This window comes from Puma concolor, chromosome A1 (genome assembly GCF_028749965.1).
Source record: "Puma concolor isolate L17-30 chromosome A1, mPumCon1.1.hap2, whole genome shotgun sequence".
NCBI lineage: Eukaryota > Metazoa > Chordata > Mammalia > Carnivora > Felidae > Puma > Puma concolor.
Window position 1 is genome coordinate 159,328,646 of NC_141667.1, and position 18,208 is coordinate 159,346,853.

General features: G+C 47.7%; 2 protein-coding genes across 9 annotated transcripts in view; one reads left to right on the top strand and one right to left on the bottom strand.

Moving 5' to 3' along the window:
• SLC9D1 (solute carrier family 9 member D1) overlaps positions 1-9,774 on the bottom strand; it is a 50,801-nt gene extending 41,027 nt beyond the window's left edge. For 2 of the 7 annotated variants that reach the window (XM_086707922.1, XM_086707912.1), the window contains exons 1-3: positions 9,523-9,772; positions 5,571-5,677; positions 221-744 (exon numbers count right to left, since the gene is read on the bottom strand). In XM_086707922.1, the coding sequence (XP_086564048.1) occupies positions 221-664 (444 nt within the window). In that variant the 5' untranslated portion in view covers positions 665-744; positions 5,571-5,677; positions 9,523-9,772. Of the gene's footprint in view, positions 1-220; positions 745-2,175; positions 2,376-5,570; positions 5,678-9,522 lie in introns of all 7 variants that reach the window. The other 5 variants (XM_086707950.1, XM_086707936.1, XM_086707920.1 and 2 more) reach the window with 4 other exon arrangements.
• Positions 9,775-10,058: 284 nt separating this feature from the next.
• The window catches only part of DCUN1D2 (defective in cullin neddylation 1 domain containing 2), a 31,192-nt gene continuing 23,042 nt past the window's right edge, over positions 10,059-18,208 (top strand). The window contains exons 1-2 of one of the 2 annotated variants that reach the window (XM_086707962.1): positions 10,059-10,267; positions 16,270-16,686. In XM_086707962.1, coding sequence (XP_086564088.1) covers positions 16,632-16,686 — 55 coding nt within the window. In that variant the 5' untranslated portion in view covers positions 10,059-10,267; positions 16,270-16,631. Of the gene's footprint in view, positions 10,268-15,097; positions 15,235-16,269; positions 16,687-18,208 lie in introns of those variants that run through there. The other variant, XM_086707967.1, reaches the window with a different exon arrangement.

The following is an 18,208-nucleotide window of genomic DNA, read 5'->3' on the forward strand; positions in this document are numbered from 1 at the left end:
AATTACCTTGTGATCTCAACACAGAAAAGCATTGGCACTCCCAGAAGTGGTGAAATGCAACTGTGCTAAGATACGGTGCACAAGGAGGGGAAATCCACGTGTGCACTGCTGAGAATGGATGCCCCTGCCAGACTACACCTGCTGAAGCATCAGCACCAGCTGCCTTCTCCCTTGACCTCTACTTGACCTGCTCCTTGGCTCAGGGTGGGACAAGACTGACCTTAATCGCAGCCTCTCTCAGTGCCTCCAGGCGCTGCCTGCTGCTCTCCTTCATGTTCACAACATCTCTGTAATCTCCTTGCAGGGCTCTCTGCAGTCCATAGATGGCCTGGAACACTGAATTTTCACTTTCATTCAGCTCTTTTTGGAAAATTTCAAACGTATGCACCTGAAACAGCTTCTCTTCATCTGACAGGCTAACGTCTTTTTCTACGGCTCTGATTGCACTTTTCAGTTTGTTAAGAACCACAGTCTTTTGGCGAAGAAGCCCGGAGAGTTTCCTGCAACCATCGAGGACCCACTGCTTCCTCTGAGTGATAGCCGCCCCTTTCCCTCGGTGCAATTTGATGGCATGTTTTGCCACCTCTTCATGTTCTGCAGCATCTGCCATCAAGCGAAGCAGTGGAAGCAACACCCAGAAGTAATTTCTTCCCAGCACCTTCATGATCCAGTTTTAGAGGGCAGGGCAAGGCCGTCCTAAGGTTCCTGCTCAGCTGAACTTGCATTTTAGATACACATCTTCAGCTGAAAAAGAGATTTATTGCTACATATAGTTGAACAATGATTCGTTACTATTGAGATCAGAGTTAAAGTATTAAATAATTACATCCAAAAAACTATCACTTTTTTGAAGATGTTATTTTTCCTAGATAAATATTAATACCTGAACTATTCATCACACCTGGATTAAAATCGAATACTAAATGTTAAAGTATAAGGCCTGGTAAAGACTTGAGACTAAAGGTTACATTGAAATTAAAGGCAGTATTTTTAAAGAAAAATCAGCTTCGTTTATCTATTGTGCCAATAGACAATACCATGTGCCAAAGACAAAAACCAATTCTACTTAAGGAGATCCATGTATTGGGGCACCTGGGTGGCTAGTCGGTTAAGCAACCAACTCTTGAATTTGGCTCAGGTCATGATCCCAGAGTCAAGAGATCGAGCCCTGCAATGGACTCCATGCTGAGTGTGGAGCCTGCTTAAAACTCTCTCTCTCTGCTCCTCTGCTCCTCTCCCCTGCTCATGCTCTCTCTCTTAAAAAAAAAAAAAAAAAAAGAGGATCCAAGTATTTAAGGCCAGAAAACACCATCAACTCCCCTATCACAGATCAGTGAACTGCCTGGAGGAAACACGCTCCACGTCATTTCTGAAATAAAACTGTCTGAGCTGCTACTAGCTTACTGTACTGTTTTCTTTCCAAAATCATTTGGAATTCTGCCAAATTTCCAAAGTCACAGTTTAATGCTAACAAGATGTCAAACACAGAAAAAGAAAATCACAAAACTCAATCATGTCTGGATCACTAGGGTTTTACTAAATGTTCAAGCACTTTCTATCTCCCAAATTCAGCCTCCTTCTCTTCCTCTCTTCAGGAAGAGCCCAAGCACCTGTATGACTACCCCAGCAAGTGAAGCACACACAGGACCCTGGCCGTGATGAGGTGAAGGCTTTGGTGCAGGCAGCAGGGGGTGCTGCGGCTGCGGTGCCCAGATCACACTCGAAGAACAGGACTGCATCTTCCAGTGGACAGAGTCATCAAGGAGCAGGTACAAGCTGCTACAGGTGTTAGCAAGGTCACAACGAAGCAATGACTCCAAAGGTAGGAAATACAGAGCAAAGAAGGAAGAGATAATAAAACACAAGACAGGCAAGAGAGACACACCCTAAAAACACCACTGAACCTGGCAACTAGATCTCTGGGTACCAGTAGTTACGTCAAAAAAGAAAAAACACGGGGTGGCTCAGTCAGTTAAGCATCTGACACTTAATTTCAGCTCAGGCCATTATCTCACGGTCCATGGGTTTGAGCCCCTGAGCTGGGCTCTGCGCTGACAGTGCTGAGCCTGCTTGGGATTCTCTCCACCCCTCCCCCACATGCTCTCCTGTGTGCTCTCTTTCTCCAAAATAAACATTTAAGAAAAAAACCAAACCTACCATTTACACAAGACTTACAGTTTAAAGAAAACAAAATATCAGGGGTGCCTGGGTGGCTCAGTCAGTTGAGCGTCCAACTTGGGCTCAGGTCACGATCTCAGTTTGTGGGTTCAAGTCCCGTGTCGGGCTCTTTGCTGACAGCTCAGAGCCTGGGGCCTGCTTCGGATTCTGTGTCTCCCTCTCCTTCTGCCCCTTCCCTGCTTGTGCTCTCTCTCTTTCTCTCAGACATAAACATTAAAAAAATTAAAAAAAACAAAATATTAATATAAACTAATCATTAAAGTGTTTACTAAAACAAGTATCTATACCTCAGTTTTACTAGTAATCCCAATTCTAACAAGTTTATTCTGGTTTCCCAGGCAAAGCAGATCAGATGGAGAAAAAATGAGAGTGTGGCTTATCTAGGCAGAAAATTCCAAACCAAAAATGACAGCCAATAGAAAGTGGAGATAAAACAGAGCTTCTGAAAAACCAGCACAAGAACCTGGCAAAGACTAGCAGCCCAGGGAGTCTGGTGAGGACTGAACTACACCTTTCCGTAGACACCAAAAATACCACTATTGGAGGACAGCAGGGAAACCTACCCATCAAAAGTCACCAAGAAAAAACTACATTCTACCTCAATATTCTGGTTATAAAGTCAGGAAACTGTTCAATTTCAATACATTCTTCGATACATCAGTTTGTAACGTCACAGAGAATTTATTTACCTACACTTTTTCCCCTAACTTGTTAGGATAAGTGACAATGTGCTGTCTAAATTACCCAACTTTATATTACAATTTTTTTTAATGTTTATTTAGAGCGTGAGAGTGCACACGCGCATGCGCATGAGGTGGGGAGGGGGAGGGGCAGAGAGAGAGGGAGGGAGACAATCCCAAGCAGGGTACTCCCGGTCAGTGCAGAGGCCAGTGCAGAGGCGGGGACTTGATACCACAAATCTCAAGGTCATGACCTGAGTCGAAATCAAGAGTCTGATGGATGCTCCGCCCAAGTGCCCCTTTGTTACAGCTTTAATACAACTTAAGTAAGCGTTACCACCTTAAAAATAAATAAATGATTACCCAATCTCAGTAGTGCCTGGCAAGATAGTTAATCTGTTATTTTAATAACTCATTTCACTGCTGAACTTCTATTGTTCCAGGGGAGAGAAAGAATTCAATGTTGATAAATACATGCTTTTCTAGTATTTTCAGAACCAAGACAGACATTTCTGATGCTTTGCTAATGTTTCCCATTTTCCCTAAAAGATCTCAAAAAATGATTCTTTTATGGATTTCAAACTTCAGACAAATAACCTGCCACACAGTCTGTGTGTGAACAACAAACACCCCTTCATTCATTTCTGGTTCCTTCCTCAAACAAATTCTTGAAATTGAATAGTTATAACTCTACCCTATGACACATAAAGGACTATTAATTTTTACGAGAAATTATTGAGAACTTTAATTGTAGTCATACTAATATTTCCACTCAAATAAGCTCAAGTTATGGACATGTGGACATGACACTGAAATTATTTACAGACTCTGAAAACATCAATCACTTTTTCATAAATTCATTTCATCTTACCTTTAAACTTGGCTACCAAATCCTGTAAACTACTAAATTATAGCATGCTTTTTCTTGAGTAAATAATAAACTTTTTTAGCTCTAGTGCTATTTTGTTATTATTGTTTTTAATTATAAAAATGACACTTTTGATTTATTATATTTTTACAACAAATTCCTAGAATTTCTATACCTTGAGTCACTGATACAACCTGGGTGGACCTCAAGGCTGCAAGGTGGGCTGATCCCACACACCCTACAATTCCACGTACAGCACTGTTCAGGGACTAACTGTAGAGATGGAGTGGCTGTCAGGGAAGAGGGAGGAGGGACCCCGTGGGATAGAAATGGTCTGTGTCTTGATGGCGCTGGTGGCCACAGGAATCAACACGTGACAGAAATGGCAGATTGTAAAACATGCCATGTGAGTAAGGTGAGTGGGTCAAATAGATGCAATCTTCTGCTTAGACTCTATTTTTAATCAGGAGCTACCACTGGGGAAATCTGGGTGAAGGATCTATAGGATTTCTCTGTATTATTTCTTATAACGGTATATGAATCTATAAGCATCTCAAAATACAGTTTTAAAAATTCAACACAAATGCTTACTGTTTTCCACTAACCTGACACTTCTTCTATTTAAACTAGGAAATGCCCTCAACCAGAGCCGAAGGTCTTCAAGATGTCTCTGCTACATGAAAACCCAATGTCACTTTTCATTTAGAGCAACGACAAAATCAGTACTTGGAATACAACTAGTCCCCAAAGTTTCTACTTACACATATTTCAACATTACTTAAAATATGTCATGGGGCACCTGGGTGGCTCAGTCGGTTGAATGTCCGACTTTGGCTCAGGCCATGATCTCCGGGTTTGTGAGTGTGAGCCCCATATCAGGCTCTGTGCTGACAGCCCAGAGCCCGCTTCAGGTCCTCTGTCTCCTTCTCTCTCTGCCCCTCTGCCCCTACAACAATGAACACTTACACAAAAAAATAAAATATATCTCCACAGCTTTGCCCAATTTTTTTCTTTTTCTTTCTTTCTTTCTTTTTTTTTTTTTAGAGAGAACGTGAACAGGGACTGCAGAGGGAGAGAGAATCTTAAGCAGGTTTCATGCCCAGTGCCCAACACAAGGGCTCAATTCACGAACTGAGCCAAAACCAAGAGTCAGAAGCTTAATCAACTGAGCCACCCAGGCGCCCCAAAAAATTTCCAATGCTTTTAACTCGTCATATTATATAGAAATCACATACTTTTACTCTATTAAAAGTGCTTAGTAATTCATAAGTGTCACTTGTCATTTAGTGGATAAAAACTCACGAGCAAAGCACAATAACACAGTCTAAGACTGGCCTTTCTCAGAGCTAAGGCACCCAAGTAAAGCTCTCTCCCACAGGCCTCTATCTCTGAGTGCTATGAGCACCACAGGGTATGCAAAGGGACTGTCTCCTTAGACATCTGCTATCAGGACCCACAGAACCCTAGAGCACTGGGGTCGCTGAAGTTCCTGCAGGGAGCTCAGCGGAGGAGGAAAAGCAGAGGGAGGGGCGACTCCTCTACTTTGCCCAATTTTCTACAATGGCCACAATTTGAAAATCTCCTGGCTCTGCCTCCCAGCCTTCTCCTCACATGCAGCCACGGGGTCCCCCATGCCCTCTCTTCCTCTGGACCTCCCAGACCCAGTGTCTCCAATTTTCTCAATCAAACTGCTGAGAAAGAATCAAGTTTATTCAACCCACCAGGACAGCAGCCACTGTCTGTGGGGCAGAGGCCAGCCCAGCCAGGCTCCAACCCAGCTCTTTGGAAGGACCCCCGCCCCCATGCACTCAGTGAACCGGGGCTACTCCATATGCGGTACTGACCTGGTACCCAATGCAGTGCCTGGCGCTGTGTGCGGAAGATTCCGAGCAAGCAGCAGGGGTGTGGCAGGAGCAACGTTAACCAGCCCAAACTGGTTATTTACCTTGTTCTGAAAAAGAAAAATATAAGGGTGAGTTGTAGGAAATGGCATCAAGTTAGAATTTCTTTGTGATACCAGCAACACTTCCAGATTCAGTACAACACAGGAAATGAACAGGAAACAAAAGAGGTGCTCGTGGAAAGGTCTTAGGAAGCAAACTCCCCAATGGAAATAACCTACTTCAATCTAATTTGTGAAGAATTTAACTTAAAACTCATATTTTATTTTTTAAATAACGTCTTAATTTTTTAATTTACATCCAAGTTGTTAGCATACAGTGCAATAATGATTTCAGGAGTAGATTCCTTAATGCCCCTTACCCATTTAGCTCATACCCCCTCCCACAATCCCTCCAGCAACCCTCTGTTTGTTCTCTATATTTAAGAGTCTCTTATGTTTTGTCCCCGTTTTCATACTATTTTTCCTTCCCTTCCCTTATGTTCATCTTTTTTGTATCTTTTAAAAAAATTTTTTTTAATGTTTATTCATTTTTTGATAGAGACAGAGCGTGAGTGGGGGAGGGGCAGAGAAAGAGGGAGACACAGAATCTGAAGCAGGCTCCAGGCTCTGAACTGACAGCACAGAGCCTGAAGTGGGGCTCAAACTCATGAACCGTGAGATCATGACCTGAGCTGAAGTTGGATGCTTAACCTAGTGAGCCACCCAGGTGCCCCATTTACTTTTTTATTTAAAAATATTTTTTTTAATTTTTTTTTCAATGTTTATTTATTTTTGGGACAGAGAGAGACAGAGCATGAACGGGGGAGGGGCAGAGAGAGAGGGAGACACAGAATCGGAAACAGGCTCCAGGCTCTGAGCCATCAGCCCAGAGCCCGACGCGGGGCTCGAACTCACGGACCACGAGATCGTGACCTGGCTGAAGTCGGACGCTTAACCGACTGCGCCACCCAGGCACCCCTATTTAAAAATATTTTTAATGTTTATTGTTGAGAAAGAGAGAGACAGAGAGAGAGAGGGAAGGGCAGAGATATGGAGGGACAGAGAATCCCAAGCAGGCTCCACATTGTCAGCACAGAGCACGACGCGGGGCTCGAACCCACGAATAGTGAGATCGTGACCTGAGCCGAAGTCGGACGCCCGACCAACTGAGCCACCCAGGCGCCCCTTCATCTTTTTTGTATCTTAAGGCCCTCGTATGAGTGAAGTCATATATTTGTCTTTCTCTGACTCATTTCGCTTAACATAATACTCTCTAGTTCTATCCACATCCTTGCAAGTGGCAAGATTTCATTCTTTTTGATTGCCGAGTAATACTCCATTGTATATGGATACCACATCTCCTATATCCATTCATCCATCGATGGACATTTGGGCTCTTTCCATACTCTATTGTTAATAGCGCTGCTATAGACATTGGAGTGCATATGCCCCTTCGAAACAGCACTCCCTGGGTAAATTCCTAGTAGTGCAATTGCTGGGTCATAGGGTAGTTCTATTTTTATTTTTTTGAGGAACCTCCATACTGTTTTCCAGAGTGCCTGCACCAGCTTGCATTGCCACCAACAATGCAAAAGAGATCCTCTTTCTCCACATTCTTGCCAACATCTGTTGTTGCCTGAGTTGTTACTGTTAGCCATTCTGACAGGTGTGAGGTGGTATCTCATGGTGGTTTTGATTTGTATTTCCCTGATGATGAGTGATGTTGAGCATCTTTTCATGTGTCAGTTGGCCATCAGGATGTCTTCTTTGGAATAGTGTTTATTCATGTCTTTTGCCCATTTCTTCACTGGATTATTTATATTTTTCAGGGGGGGTGTTGAGTTTGGTAAGTTCTTTATAAATTTTGGAACTAACCCTTTATCTGCTTTTTCATTTGCAAATATCTTCTCCCATTCTGTCGGTTGCCTTTTAGTTTTGCTGATTGTTTCCTTCACTGTGCAGAAGCTTTTTATTTTGATGAGGTCTCAATAGCTCGTTTTTGCTTCTGTTTCTCTTGCTTGTAGAGAGACGTGTTGAATAAGAAGTTGCTGCAGCCAAGATTAAAGAGGTTTTTGCCTGCTTTCTCCTCGAGGATTTTGATGGCTTCCTGTCTTACATTGAGGTCTTTCATCCATTTTGAGTTTATTTTTGTGTCTGGTGTAAGAAAGTGGTCCAGGTTCATTCTTCTGCATGTCGCTGTCCACTTTTCCCAGCACCACTTGGTGAAGAGACTGTCTTTAATCTATTGGATATTCTTTCCTGCTTTGTCAAAGATTAGTTGGCCATTGTTTGTGGGTCCATTTCTGGGTTCTCTATTCTGTTCCATTGATCTGAGTGTCTGTTCTTGTGCCAGTACCATACTGTCTTGATGATTAGAGCTTTGTAGTGTAGCTTGAAGTCTGGGATTGTGATGCCTCCTGCTTTGGTTTTCTTTTTCAAGATTGCTTTGGCCCTTCGGGGTCTTTTCTGGTTCCATACAAATTTTAGGATTGTTTGTTTTAGCTCTGTGAAGAATGCTGGAGTTATTTTGACAGGGACCACAAAAACCGTATTTTAAATGTGAACAAATTGAATGATAAAAGCATAATTCTTAAAAGATAAAATACTTATAATCTTATAAATACAACTTCCAAATTCATATCTAATTAGAAAAAGAATTAGAGAATAAGTTACAAAAGAGAGAGAGGAAGGAAAGAGAAAGAAAAATTTTTACAGATATTAAGAAGCTTTAAAGTACTTGATGTTAACTGAACTACAAAACCATTATTCCATTAAGTAATCCAACTACTGATGTACTAAGTTTTAAAAAGTTGGTATTAAAAGAAAAAAACGAACCAGTAAGACACTCTGATCCAAAGAATGATCAGAAAAACGTTTAAACAGGAAAAAGCAGAACTACCTTATACCTAGGTAATTATGTAAACTAACAAATGTGATCAAAGCCCAACCGGGTTCCCAAAAAGTGTTCAACCATTACTTATGTTTACTCAGGTGCTACCAAGCAAGATCCAAAAAGGACCCAGAGGCAGAGCCTGAAAAGAAGGTCAGAGATCAGCTACCTGCGCTCGCTCTTTCTCTGGAACCACGAAGGCAGGCCCAGGCTAAAAGGGGACCAGTGAAGGAGACCACTGGCTGGCACCCTCACACCACTGGGGATGGCACCTCCCAGCTTATGCTGCTGGGAAGGTGAGCTGGCCTCTGAAATCCAGCCCTCAGGGGGTCTCCCCTCCCTCTGCCAGGAGGTGGAGGCCTGGCGGGGAGGCACAGCGGTGGCAGGCCGCGTTGGATCTTCCGTGTGCCTCCCGTTAACTACAGTAGCCACCACACCGGTGAGAACTGTAGAGCCTCTGCTTGGGGAACCTATGAACCGACATGCCAACCGTTTACTTTGACAGCTTCCCCAGTTTTACCCATAAACTTTAAGTCGTGGCGGTGCAAGAGGCCGGACACCCCACCACTGTCCCGCTCACAGCCCTCCAGAACCACTGCCAGAACCCCTGTCTTTAGAAGCAGTCTTCCTCCACGCTCCACGCAGGAGTAGAAATGGAGAGCGGGACTCGAATCTGCGTGAGGCCTCGGAAGGGAAGGAAGGGAGACCCCGAGGGCAGCCCCCGACACGAGAGAGGAGAAACGGGTGAGGAAGTCCGGGAGAGGGGATACCCTCGGGAAGGGAGGAGAAAAGGACCGGGGAGGGAGCACCCGGGTGGGAGACCCCGGCGACGGAGACCGAGGAGGGAGACCCGGGAAGGGGAGGCCGGGGGCGGGTGGGTACCCCGGGTGCGAGATCCGGGGAGGAAGACCCCGGGGACAGAGACCGAGGAGGAGACCAGGAAAGGGGACCCCCGGAAGGGGAGACCCCCCGGAGGGAGCCTCGAGGCCCGGCGCTTTTCGCCCGAACCTCGAGCAGCGCTCACCTGGACGAGGCCCGACAGCGGTGCGTCTGGTTCTCCGGCGCTGCGAGCCAAGGAGCGGACAGGGACGCACCTTACCCGCATCCCTCTCCAGGCGGCAGGCCCGCCCCCAGGGCGGGGACCGGGAGGGGACGAGGACGAGGACGCGGTCGGGCGCGGGGAGGGTCTTGGCTGTCCGTCGCCCTCTCAGGAGGGCCGCCGCGGCGGACGCTGCCCACACCGAAACGCGTCCCCCTGAAAGGGGCGGAGCCTAGGTCCCGTCGGCCCCCGGTGGCGCAGTGCGCATCGGGATTTGTAGGACGGGGCAGACCCCGGTCCCGTCGGCCCCCTGGCGGCGCAGTGCGCGTCGGGATTTGTAGGACGGGGCCGGCCTGGGTGCCGTCGGACCCCGGGCAGCGCAGTGCCGGGTCGGAGGCGGGAGCGATGCCCGCGAGTCACATTGTCGCTGGGCGGCGCTGTGCACGCAGCAGTGAGGAGGGAGAGAGGGAGGTGGGGTCCCATGGGCCCCCGGGCGACGCAGTGCACGCTGGAGAGGGGCGGGGCCTGAGGGGTGTCGTGGGCCTCTGGGTGGCCCTGTGCACGCCGGGTGATGGAGTTCCCCTGGCGGGACCTGCCTCTGTGCCCCTGCGCCCCTTCCCCGGCAGGTGTCCCGGGAGCGAACGCCGAGGACGAGGACAGCGCGGCCGAGCCGGGGCCCCTGCGCAGACGACCGGAGCCGGCGAGAAGCTGGGGAGCGCCGGGGAGAATGGTAGGTGGCCTGCGGTGTCGCCTGCCGCCGAGTCCCTTCTGCGTACCTGGGGGCCGGGGAGCGCTGGGAGGCGGGGGTAGGGGGGCGCTGGGCGCAAAGGTCACGGGGGCGGCGGGGTCTCCGCCGGGCCTCCGGCCCTGGGGGCCCTGCAGGGAGGCACGCAGGTGGGAACCTGACGGGTGTCTGACGAAATGGAGGCACCGAGCGAACAGCGGAGTGAACCGTGCCTCTGCGGAAACGCGAGCAGCCAGTGAACGAGGAGCGAAGGACGTTTTGGGCAAACTAGCAACTTGTCGATGAAGCGGGGAAGGTAGCGCTTTTGAGCATGAGCACGAATCCGTTGTGGCTAGCAGGTGGAATTGAGAGTCAAGGAAGGGAACACTGCACAAGCAGCCTTGTATTCCGTGCTGGGGACTGTATGGTTTATCCAGGAGCTGATGGGAGCCATAAAAAGTTTTTGAGAAGGCGAGGTGTGTGTGATGTGACCACGTTTGTGTTTTGTCAAGAGGAGAGGAGGATTTGGATCAGAGCGGTCAGGGCTGCAGGGGAGACCAATTAGGAAGCTGTTGTAATAATCTAGGTGGGAAGAGGTGAAGACTTGCATCAAAGATTTTCTGTCGGAATGAGAAGGATGAGAGGAGGCAGAGGGAGGACCTTCACTGAACTATTCAGACGCGGCTCGGGTACCTGAGCAGGTGGTGATATCATTGACCAAATTAGGAACTGTAGAAGGAAGAGCAGGTTCACGTGGGAAAACAACGCAGTAGGGATGAGAGGAGAGAGGAAATCTCCTGGCTGGTCGGACATACGGATCCGCAGCTCAGAAGAGGGGCTTCGGGAAGCACACGCCTGTTTTGAAATGTAGTGGAAACCATGGTAGCCGGTGGGTTTCATCGTTTATTCAATAAATTCAGAGGTTTCTCTGTGCAAGGAAGGTAGTGTACACGGTGCTGGGGGTTGATGGTGAGCAGACACGTGTGGGTTTGGTGTTCACGGAGCCGATGTCCTAGCAGTGAGACAAGCACGACCGTTTTACTACAGTTGGGATAAGGGCTGGGGAGAGGCACAGGTTCTGGGAACGTATGGGGTGGGTGAGTGGCGCCGGATGCTGGGGCAGTGATGGCAAAGCCACAGTAACGGGAACTGATGCTGTGTGGGCTGAATTCTCCAGACCGAGTGAGGTGGGGAGGGCAGCCAGACAGCTGCGGTCCCCTGGGCAGCAGGAACAAGCTCGGTGATAAGTCCCCAGAATTGGCAGATGCGGCTGCCTACGGAAAGTGCAGAGTCAGGGGAACGTGGCCCGTGGGAGGCTGCTGAGGGAACTGGAGTCAGGTTGTGCAGGGTCTTCTGGGGCTCAGGAAGAACATGCTCGCTTTTGTCCTCATGGTAGTGGGAGGCTGGTGAGCAGGTTTCCAACAGGAGAGAGATGGTTTGGGAGGAGTGTGTAGGGCAAAGAGCAGAGGCTTGAGGGCAGAACTCGGGGGGTAAAAGCAAAGATGGAGACCGAGAAGGGCTGCCCAGAGAGACAAGAAGACTGAGAGAGTTGGCTCAGAAACCAAGAGGGAGCTCAGTGGGCAGTGCGGCCGGAAGTTTCTGGATGACCCTGGTGGCTCAGCGTGCTGCCCAGGCAGGATGCACCCACCACAGGAGGGGAGGGAAGGGGAAGGGCTCAGTGCTTAACCAGCGGAAGAGGACCTCGTGGTTAGTGCACAGGGGGGAGGTCCGAGAGTGGATTTTAATCTCACCCCCGGCCTGCTGGATACCAAAGCGGAAAACTGGAGCAAGTTTATGTATTTGACCCATGTGGTTGTGCTGACCGCCCCTTGGAATTTGGCCTTGAGGATTCTGTCGTGTTAAGTCTCTACCGAAGGCATTGCAAGAACTTTTTTTCCTTTTGTATATGGGCAGTCTTGGTGCCCAAATTATGTAAGTGATTTTTTTTTCAAGGTCACAGTTAAAATGTTTTAGACTTTATCTGTAGTTTAGAGACTTTATTTGATTTTCTACTGGATTGTCCATACTTTGATTTCAAGAATTTTGTGTGTTTTGGGGCACCTGGGGGCTCAATCGGTTAAGCATCTGACTCTTGATCTCAGCTCAGGTCATGATCTCATGGTTCATGAGTTCGAGCCCCACGTTGGGCTCTGCACAGACAGCGCAGAGCCTACTTGGGATTCTGTCTCGCCCTCTCTTTGCCCCTCCCACACTTGCACACGTGTGTGCACTCTCTCAAAATAAATAAACTTAAAAAAAGAAGTTTGTGTATTTTAACAAAGTATGACAATTGAACTTACACCTCCCCCCCCACCACACACACTTAATTTAATTTCTTTGCTGTAGTAAAGCCTCAATGAGGGCCACCAGAGCGTGAAGGACAGGCCCTGCCAATTTATAGGCCTTTATTAATTTTACATGGATTTAGTCTGTTTTAATGGATCCAGAGTTTGCTTCTTTCCCCTGTAATTTTTCAGTTTATGAGGCTTTTTTTTTCTAGAAAGCTTTATTCCTTTTTCTACAGATTCCAACTTAAGTCTCTTCGTTCTTTTTGGACATGAAGCATGCATAGTTTTTATACTTACTGATTATTGTTTTAATCACCATTCTTTTATGGAGAAACGTGTAAGGGGTCACATCAAATTGTTGCATATTTGCTGACAGTCCTCTTCCGTTTCTTCCGGCCACAGACTTAGGGGTTAAGCTTAGACCTGAGGCTGCTGTTGCTCATTCAAAACCAACACGCTATGGAGTGCCTGGGTGGCTCAGTTGGTTGAGCGTCTGACTTCGGCTCAGGTCATGATCTTGTGGTTCGTGAGTTCGAGCCCCATGTCGGGCTCTGTGCTGATATCTCGGAACCTGGAGCCTGCTTCAGATTCTGTGTCTCCCTCTCTCTCTGTCCCTCCTTCCCATGCTCATGCTCTCTGTTTCTCAATAATAAATTAACATTAAAAAAAAAAAAAAAAAAACACCTTAGTACCACTCTGAGACTCAGCGTTGTGGGATCTGACCTTTAAGGCACCTGGAGTAGATTGAGGAGGGATCTGTTTGTTTCTCTATCTGCTGGTCTCCCCGTTTGGTAACTGACATAGGAACAATTCAAGTCACTTTGCCTGGCTTGGGTCCATATACTCCTGTACCTCTCTTTCTAGAGTTTTCAGAGAGTATTTTCCTTTACACTGTTGATATAACTCTTTTGTCACATGTTAGGAGAAGCTTTAAGACGTGATTATCAAAATACCTCAAGATCAGACAGCACATCTTCCAGACGTCTGACAACATTTACTTGGCACGGATCTGTCAACATATAATGCTAGTTAACTAATTCAGTTACCTTACAGTACGTTACTGTGTTGAATAGTCTTGGAGGTTCTAAGAGTACTATGTTCAAATTTTGTTTTGAAGTAAAATCCACATAAGATTAGCTATTTTCAAATGTACAGTTCAGTGGCATTGAGTAGAATCAGTGTTGTGCTGTCTCTACCTACATCTAGTTCCAAAACACATCATCACCCTCAAAGAAAACCCTGTGCCATTGAATAGTCAGTCTCCACTCACCCCAGTCCCTGGGAACCACCTGTCTGCTTTCTATGGATTTGCCCATCTGGATATTTCATATAAGTGAAATCACACAACATACAACATGTGGCCTTTCATGTCTGACTTATTTTACTTGGTGTGATGTTTCCGAGGTTCATCCCTGTCGTAGCATGGTCAGAGTTTGTTGTATGTTATTTTATTTTATTTTACAACCATGACAGAATTTTAAAATGTTGCACTGGTGGCGATTTACATGATACAGATGTCACGAGCATTTCTAGTGATGCTCCAGGTGGGGGACAGACATCTGTCTCCAGTTTAGTTTCTGAGGGAGCCCTTGGCTTTGTCCACCCTCCCCTGGGGAGCCCATCACCTTCAAAAAAGATGTTTTACCTTTTGTCAGCTCACTGTCAAAGCATATGGGGGCTGCCCTAATTTAGCTAAATTTTATCTTAACCAGAAGATATAACCCCAGGCTCTTTGTCTAGTTTTTTAAGTGGCTCAATTTCAGGAAATAGCATACAGGGTATACATTCTGTATATTCCCCTAGAGTCTTGATTGGGACTGGAAGCCACAGCCCACAGGCACATTGCCTGTGTGTCAGTAAAGTTTTATTGGTGCAGAGCATGTCCATCATCCACACTGTAGAGCTGAGTAGCTGCAACAGAGACCAGTGACCCCTGATGTAGCTCCCTGGGCCTTGTAACCTGAGTTTCACCTTCCCTTACCCTCTGAGGAACTAATGGGCTCCAATGATGTGTGAAAACCCCAAAATTTTATGCAAAACCACACGCTTTACTGGAGAGACGATCTGTGATTTTCACCAGATTCCAGAAGGGACCCAAGACCCCAAATCATCAACAGTCATTGTTCTAAGTAGCCAAAAGTCCAGTGCCCCATGTTACACTAGATCAGCAGTTCTCAGACTTAATTAGTTCTAGTCCCCTATGCGCTTTAAAAAATTGGGGCGCCTGGGTGGTTCAGTCGGTTGAGCGTCCGACTTTGGCTCAGGTCATGATGGTTCATGAGTTTGAACCCCACATCAGCAAGTCATGTGGCCTCTGCTTCACCCCAGTGAGAGTGAGAGAAGCAGATAATGACTTGGGGTTGTTGCGAAGATAGTTTTGTCCTTGGTGGAACCCTTGTGCAGTCTCGGGAGCCTGGGGTGCCCAGACTGTACCTGGAGAGCCGTGTGTTTGATCCGTCATTCTGCTGAACTGCACTCTGCTGTTTTGGCTTCAGCACGCTGTGAGGGAGGCCGGAGGAAGCTAAGCAGCTCTGGCCACCCACCGTGCTGTTTACCCTTGGCGTTGGGGGGAGGAGTCGGTCTGGGACAGAGGACACACGCTGCAGTTACCCTTTTGTGAGCCGCACAGAGGCTGCTCTTTCGCGGTTCCGTGCCAGGAGGAGCCAGGCCACTGCTGGGCCACTGGTAGGTTTTTAAATCTTACGAAAACAGATTTCCTAACTAATCCTGTTTTCTTTTGTGGTTTGGCGGCCGGGAGGCTGAGCCGAATTTCAGCCCGCTTCCAGCTCTTGTGTCTGGTGCGCATGTCTGAATCTCGTCCCCGACTCTCCTTTTTTCCTCCTCAGTTTCCCTGGCTCCATGTTGTATTCCACTGCAGGTTTCCGGAAGGTAGAACTTATTCTGTGTGTTTTTATAAACTGTCTCATCCTTTTTAGCACAAGATCAAGAATCCCTCCTTTTACGTGAAACTTCCCCTTCTGTTATTTTGTAAAGCATTTGTGTAAAGCATTAGCATCCAGTAGATTGTAGAGTCTGTGTTGATTTACAGAAAGTGGTGATTCACTGAAGGTGGTGATTCACTTTCATTTCTGGTGCCCTCTTCATCAGGTTACCTTACCTTAGATAAGTAGAAATTTAGCCGACCCCTGCCTGGAAGCGCTAGAATGCTATTTTGTTTCCTTACATACTATATATAGCGTGGTTACTGGCTGGTTTGCTATTTTCTGCCTGCCCCAGCCTCTGCCCTGTGTTCCCATTTTTAATTTCTGGCTCAGGTGCACAGATCTGTTTGTGATTCATTTAGTCATAACCGGCTTTTTGTGGCTGCTTTTGGAACTTTAGTAAGTTCTGCTTAACACTATTCTTAGTTACCTGTATATGTTTTCATCAGTATGACTCTGCTGATTTTAAACTGGGAAAAATCTAAATGATGTTTCCAAACTGTACAGCCCTCATTAGATCCTGAACTTAACTGGGGCTAAAGAGGACCCCCCCCCCACAGGCCGTGGTGATGTGGTCATGCCTGGGGTCAGACACCCAGCCTCACTGCATCAGAGAGCTACAGTGTGTAAAAGAGGGATTTTCCTGAGACTAGGGCGGGGGGGGGGGGGGGGGGGGGACAGGGAATAAAGGGTTTTATGCAAATTGAAGTGGTTAGAGATTACAGCGTATTTTGTGTAAAAGCTTGATTCTCACAGTCGTTGGCATGTTTATCACCAGATAGATGCCATCATCCCAGTTTTCAGAGGACGGGGCGGTCTTCCTGACTACGGAGCCATGTGATGCTGTGGCCCGGGGCCCCGCGAAGAAGGGGAGCCAGCGAGGAAGCACGAGGTCCGGTGCAAATACCGGCAGTGGCGGTGGGAAACTGAAGCGGAGCCGCGTCCCAGCCGCCTGGCCTTCCTCGTGCTCTCACGTCCCAGAGTGTACACGTAAGCCGTCTCCGAGGGACAAGGTCCTGAGCCTGTGGCATTTTGTCAGGCTGGCCGGAGTGGTGCCATGTGCTGCGGAGCACAAGCCAGGTAGACGCCAGAGGTGACCACGCCGACTCCCCGCGCGCCGTCGCTCCTGCCGCGGGCCCCATGAGAAGCACAGTGGACAGGAGGAAGCTGGAGCAGCTGTACGACAGGTACAGAGGTAAGAGCGACAAGCATAGAGGTAAGAGCGGCCGCGGGCAGCCTGCCTCTGTCTCTGGGGCGCCCGGGACCCTTCTGCCTCCTGAGCTGCTGATGCTGAGCCGCAGAGGCCCCTGTGCTTCCGGGGAACCTCACCCGGTAGCCGACCCGGGCCGGGGTGGGGGGTGGCGGGCTGGGCTGTGACCCCGGTTTCCCCCCAGCGCTGCTGGGTAAGCTGGCACCCTGGTGGCGAGAGGGCTGTTGAAGAACAGGACCAGCTCCTAGAAGAAAGTCGGATCTGTGGGTACACGTCCTCTTGTGCTCGCACAGCATGGCTGTGCGGTGGCCCCGGAGCCACCTGGCCATTGGGGCGGCTTCAGGGGCCGCTCCTGGCGAAGAGACTTTTGTGTTACAGGTTGGGGATGGTGGTTTGTTAGGAACACCAGCGCTTAGAGCGGCACTCTCCCTGTGCGGATTCGGTCACGCTGCCCAAGTCTGGTGACAGGTCTGTACACATCCAGACGGCTCAGATTTCAGCAGCCTTTCAGATTTCATATCGGGTGTCAGGTCTGTGCTGTCATCACAGAGGCAGCCACTAGTCAAGAGTTGACTTACTTTTCCTTTCTAGCAGTTTCTAAGGCTAATCTTGTATTTCCAAAACCTAAAAAAAAAAAAAAAAAAAAAAAAAAATACACAAAGCACTCATTTAACCAAGTATTAACCTAAACAGAATAACTCGCTTGGCTTTAAATTCTTGTTGACGTATTATTTTCATGTTTCACTTTTGAAAATACTGTATGTGTATTTTAATCTATTTAGATCTGAAAACAGATTTAAAACTGCATTTTTTTTTAATCATGGCACAAAAACATACTCTGTAGTAGAAAAACCAGGTTTGTATTTGGAAAACAAACAGTGGTTTTGAAAGTGAAAAGTCATCATTTTGAAAAAGCTGTAATGCGCTCCAAGTTACTCTGGCTGAGGTTGTCATGGGGCCTGTCTCGGAGGTCACACACCGTGCAGGTGGCTGGAGGTGTTCAGACATGTCCAGCCACCTGTGAGAGAGTTCCTCCCTGTGAGGGTCGTTCTGTAGTGGAGACCTAACCCTCACGTCCTTTACTCGTGCAGTTCTGGGCCTTTCAAGTAGACACGTTGTGGGATCCCTGTGGGCTCTGCAGAGACGTGCTGTTCCAAGGCCCTGACAGACACAACCTTGTTAGGACTAATGTATACATATGAGTGAGTCCTTGCAGAGTGACTTTAAAATAGTCAGTGTTCCTGTAGGTGAGGGCAGTGCAGGCCCACTGTGCTCTCACCCTGGGGATCTGTATAGCACTGGGAGCGTTGACAGGAGGGGGGTGAGAACCAGGAGCCCTCGGGACAGCTGCTCCCTCATTAATATGGGAGAGCAGGCCCAGGAGGAAGCCTGGGCCTCCGCTTGTTGATTACGGCATTCGTTTTATTTTATGTACTTGTTTTCTTTTCTTTTTTTAAATTTTCATTTCGTTTCAATAACAAGATGTCTATGAAAATATAGTATATAG